The sequence below is a fragment of the Antrostomus carolinensis genome, unplaced genomic scaffold (assembly GCF_000700745.2).
Source record: "Antrostomus carolinensis isolate BGI_N321 unplaced genomic scaffold, ASM70074v2 scaffold18713, whole genome shotgun sequence".
Lineage (NCBI taxonomy): Eukaryota > Metazoa > Chordata > Aves > Caprimulgiformes > Caprimulgidae > Antrostomus > Antrostomus carolinensis.
In genome coordinates, this window is record NW_010303345.1 from 3 (window position 1) to 3,132 (window position 3,130).

Sequence of the window (3,130 nt, forward strand, 5' to 3'; positions counted from 1 at the left end):
TTGGCCTTGTTGAACTCCATGAGGTTGCCCAGACCCTCCTCTCCAGCCTCTCCAACACCTCCAGTTTTTGGAGAACACCTGCTTTGCCTTTCCCAACAGCACCCCAGGGTTGGGAGAATGACCCTAAACCCCCCAAAAACCAGCCAGGGACCCCTGCTGAGCTCAGACCCCATAGGGGCCGTTTATTGGAAGCGTCAATGGGAATCGCCGCGTCCCCCAGCGCTCGGCTCGGTCCCACCTGCCCACACCTCTCACCTGGACCCCACCGCAGCCGGACGCGATGCGCTTCCAGCTGGGAAAAAACAACCTAGAAACATCTTTTTTTCTTCTTCCTCCCTAAACTCCTCTTTGGAAATCTCCCTTCTCCCAAATTTCTCCACCAACATCGTTGTTCCTCCTCTCATCTCGCCGGTTCCTCTCAGGGCATCCTCGTCAGGTTGGGGACATTGGGCATCGCTGCTCCGTCGCTTCTTCAGCAATTAATATAATTTACTCTTGTGTCTCGTCAACGCTGACGAGAGGGGCTGGCAGGAAGGGTCAGGATTGGGATTGTTGTGCCAGCACCACCACCCGCTGCAGCTGCTCGTAGGAGATGAACATCACCACGTTCCAGGAGCCCAGGCGCAGGAAGGATGGGATGAACCTGAGGTGGGAAGAGCAACCGGGGTTGTTGAGCCTGGAGAAAAGGAGGCTGAGGGGAGACCTTGTGGCTCTGGGCAAGTCCCTTGGAGGAGGGTGGAGAGAGGTGGGGGTGGGTCTGTCCAACCAAGGCCCAAGGGACAGGACAAGAGGAAATGGGCTCCAGTTGTGGCCAGGGCAGTTGAGATGGGATGTGAGGAAGAATTTCTTTGCTGCAAGGGTTCTGAGGCATTGGAAGGGGTTGCCCAGGGCAGTGGTGGAGTCCCCATCCCTGGAGGGATTGAAGAGTCGTGTAGACACAGTGCTGAGGGACATGGGTTAGTCATAGGGGACTGGTCAGTGTTGGGTTCATGGTTGGACTCGATGATCTCAAAGGGCTTTTCCCATCGAGGTGATTCTGTGTGGTTTTGGGGTGGTGCTCAGTGGGGACACGTCCCCAAACTCACCCCTTGTAGAGGCCGGCGAGTCCATCCTGCATGAGCAGGGCCAGGAGGCAGCTCAGCGCGTTGCGGTACTGCCCGGGGCCGGCGTTCATGTACCGCGTCTTCACCACGTCCACCGGCGAGGCCACCACGGTGGCACAGAAACCGGCCCCGAAAGCGGCCACGAAGTGACAGGGGATGTTGTCTGCGGGGCAGAGCCGGGGGTTGAGGGTCACAGGGACGGGGACGGTGACCAGCCACGTCCCCTCTGCACCCTCCTCACCTGTCATCAGCTGCGCCCGCAGCAGCGCGTCCTTGATGAGGTCGTAGGTGACGAGCTCCCCGCAGTTGATGATGGCGTTGCGGGCGATGTTGGGCAGCGTCCCTGTGCGGGAGGGTGGTGGCATCGGGGCCAGTGGTCACATTCCCTCCTGGAGCATCCTGCATGGGTGCCCCAGCTCTGCTGTCCCCGTCCCTGTTCCCATTCCCGTGCTTGTCCCCATCCCATCCCTGTCCCCGTCCCTGTTCCCATTCCCATGCTTGTCCCCATCCCATCCCTGTCCCCATCCCTTTCCCATCCCAGTCCCCATTCCTGTTGCCATCCCTGTCCCCACCTGCATTCCCCTGTCCCATTCCCATCCCAATCCCTGTTCTCATTTCCATTCCACCCCTCTCCTTTCTGCTTCCTGTCCCATCCCGGTCCCCATCCCTTTCCCATCCCAATCCCCATTCCTGTTGCCATCCCTGTCCCCACCTGCATTCCCCTGTCCCATTCCCATCCCAATCCCTGTTCTCATTTCCATTCCCATCCCTGTCCCCATCCTTGTCCCTGTCCCTGTTCCCATCTCTATCCCCACCCTCTCCCATCTGCATCCCGTCCCATCCCTGTCCCCATCCCTGTCCCATTCCATCCCCTTCCCATCCTGTCCCATCCCTGTCCCAATGCCATCCCATCCCCTGCCCATCCCAATCCCCATCCTTGTTCCCATTCCTGTGCTCATCCCTATCCCCATTCCTGTCTGCATTCCAGCCTCTGATCCCATCTCCATTCCCATTTCCATCCCTGTCCCCATCCCATTACCATCCCTGTCCCCATCCCTGTCCCTGTCCCCATCCCTGTCCCTGTTCCCATTTCTATCCCCATCCTATCCCATCTGCATCCCCTTTCCCATCCCATCCCTGGCCGCATCCCAACCTTGTCCATGTTTCCATCCCATCCCAATCCCCATCCTTGTTCCCATTCCTGTTCCCATCCCTGTCTCTACCTGCATTCCCCCATCCCATTCCCATCCCAGTCCCCTTTCTCATTCTCATTTCCATCCGTGTCCTTGTCCCCAGCCTGGTGCCCCATCCCATCACCATCCATGTCCCCATCCTTGTCCCTGTCCCTGTTCCCATCTCTATCCCCATCCTATCCCATCTGCATCCCCTTTCCCATCCCATCCCTGGCCGCATCCCAACCTTGTCCATGTTTCCATCCCATCCCAATCCCCATCCTTGTTCCCATTCCTGTTCACATCCCTGTCTCTACCTGCATTCCCCCATCCCATTCCCATCCCAGTCCCCTTTCTCATTCTCATTTCCATCCGTGTCCTTGTCCCCAGCCTGGTGCCCCATCCCATCACCATCCATGTCCCCATCCTTGTCCATCCCTGTCCCCACCTGCATTCCCCCATCCTATTCCCATTCCAATCCCTTTACCCCTACCCCATCCCATCACCATCCCTGTCCCTGTTCCCATCCCTATCCCCCCCCTCCCCTCTGCATCCCCTATTCCATCCCTGTCCCATCCTGTCCCTGTCCCCATCTCATCCTGTCCCTGTCCCCATCCCATCTCTGACCCCATCCCAGTTCCCATCCCAGTTCCCATTCCTACGCTCATCCCTATCCCTACCTTCATTCTACCATCCAATTCCCATTCCATCCCTGTCCCCATCCCAGTACCCCATCCCTGTCCCCATCCTTGTCCCTGTCCCCATCCCTGTCCTCATCCCCATCCCTGTCTTCATCCCCATCCCTGTCCCCATGCCTATCCCCCCCTCCCATCTACATCCCCTGTCCCATCCCTG

General features: G+C 58.6%; 1 protein-coding gene across 1 annotated transcript; it reads right to left on the reverse strand.

Moving 5' to 3' along the window:
* Positions 1-537: 537 nt before the first annotated feature.
* On the reverse strand, positions 538-1,468 carry UCP2 (uncoupling protein 2). The gene is made up of 3 exons (XM_010164068.1): positions 1,345-1,468; positions 1,086-1,266; positions 538-643 (listed from the first exon to the last, which is right to left on the reverse strand). The coding sequence occupies exons 1-3, from the start codon at positions 1,466-1,468 to the stop codon at positions 538-540; spliced, it is 411 nt and encodes a 136-aa protein (XP_010162370.1).
* Positions 1,469-3,130: the final 1,662 nt, after the last annotated feature.

Coding starts and splice junctions, on each gene's coding strand:
- UCP2 (XM_010164068.1), bottom strand. CDS start 1,468: ATGCCACCACCCTCCCGCACAGGGACGCTGCCCAACATCGCCCGCAAC. Junction 1,267..1,344: donor GCGGGCGCAGCTGATGACAG/GTGAGGAGGGTG, acceptor TCTGCCCCGCAG/ACAACATCCCCTGTCACTTC. Junction 644..1,085: donor CTCGCCGGCCTCTACAAGGG/GTGAGTTTGGGG, acceptor TTCCCACCTCAG/GTTCATCCCATCCTTCCTGC.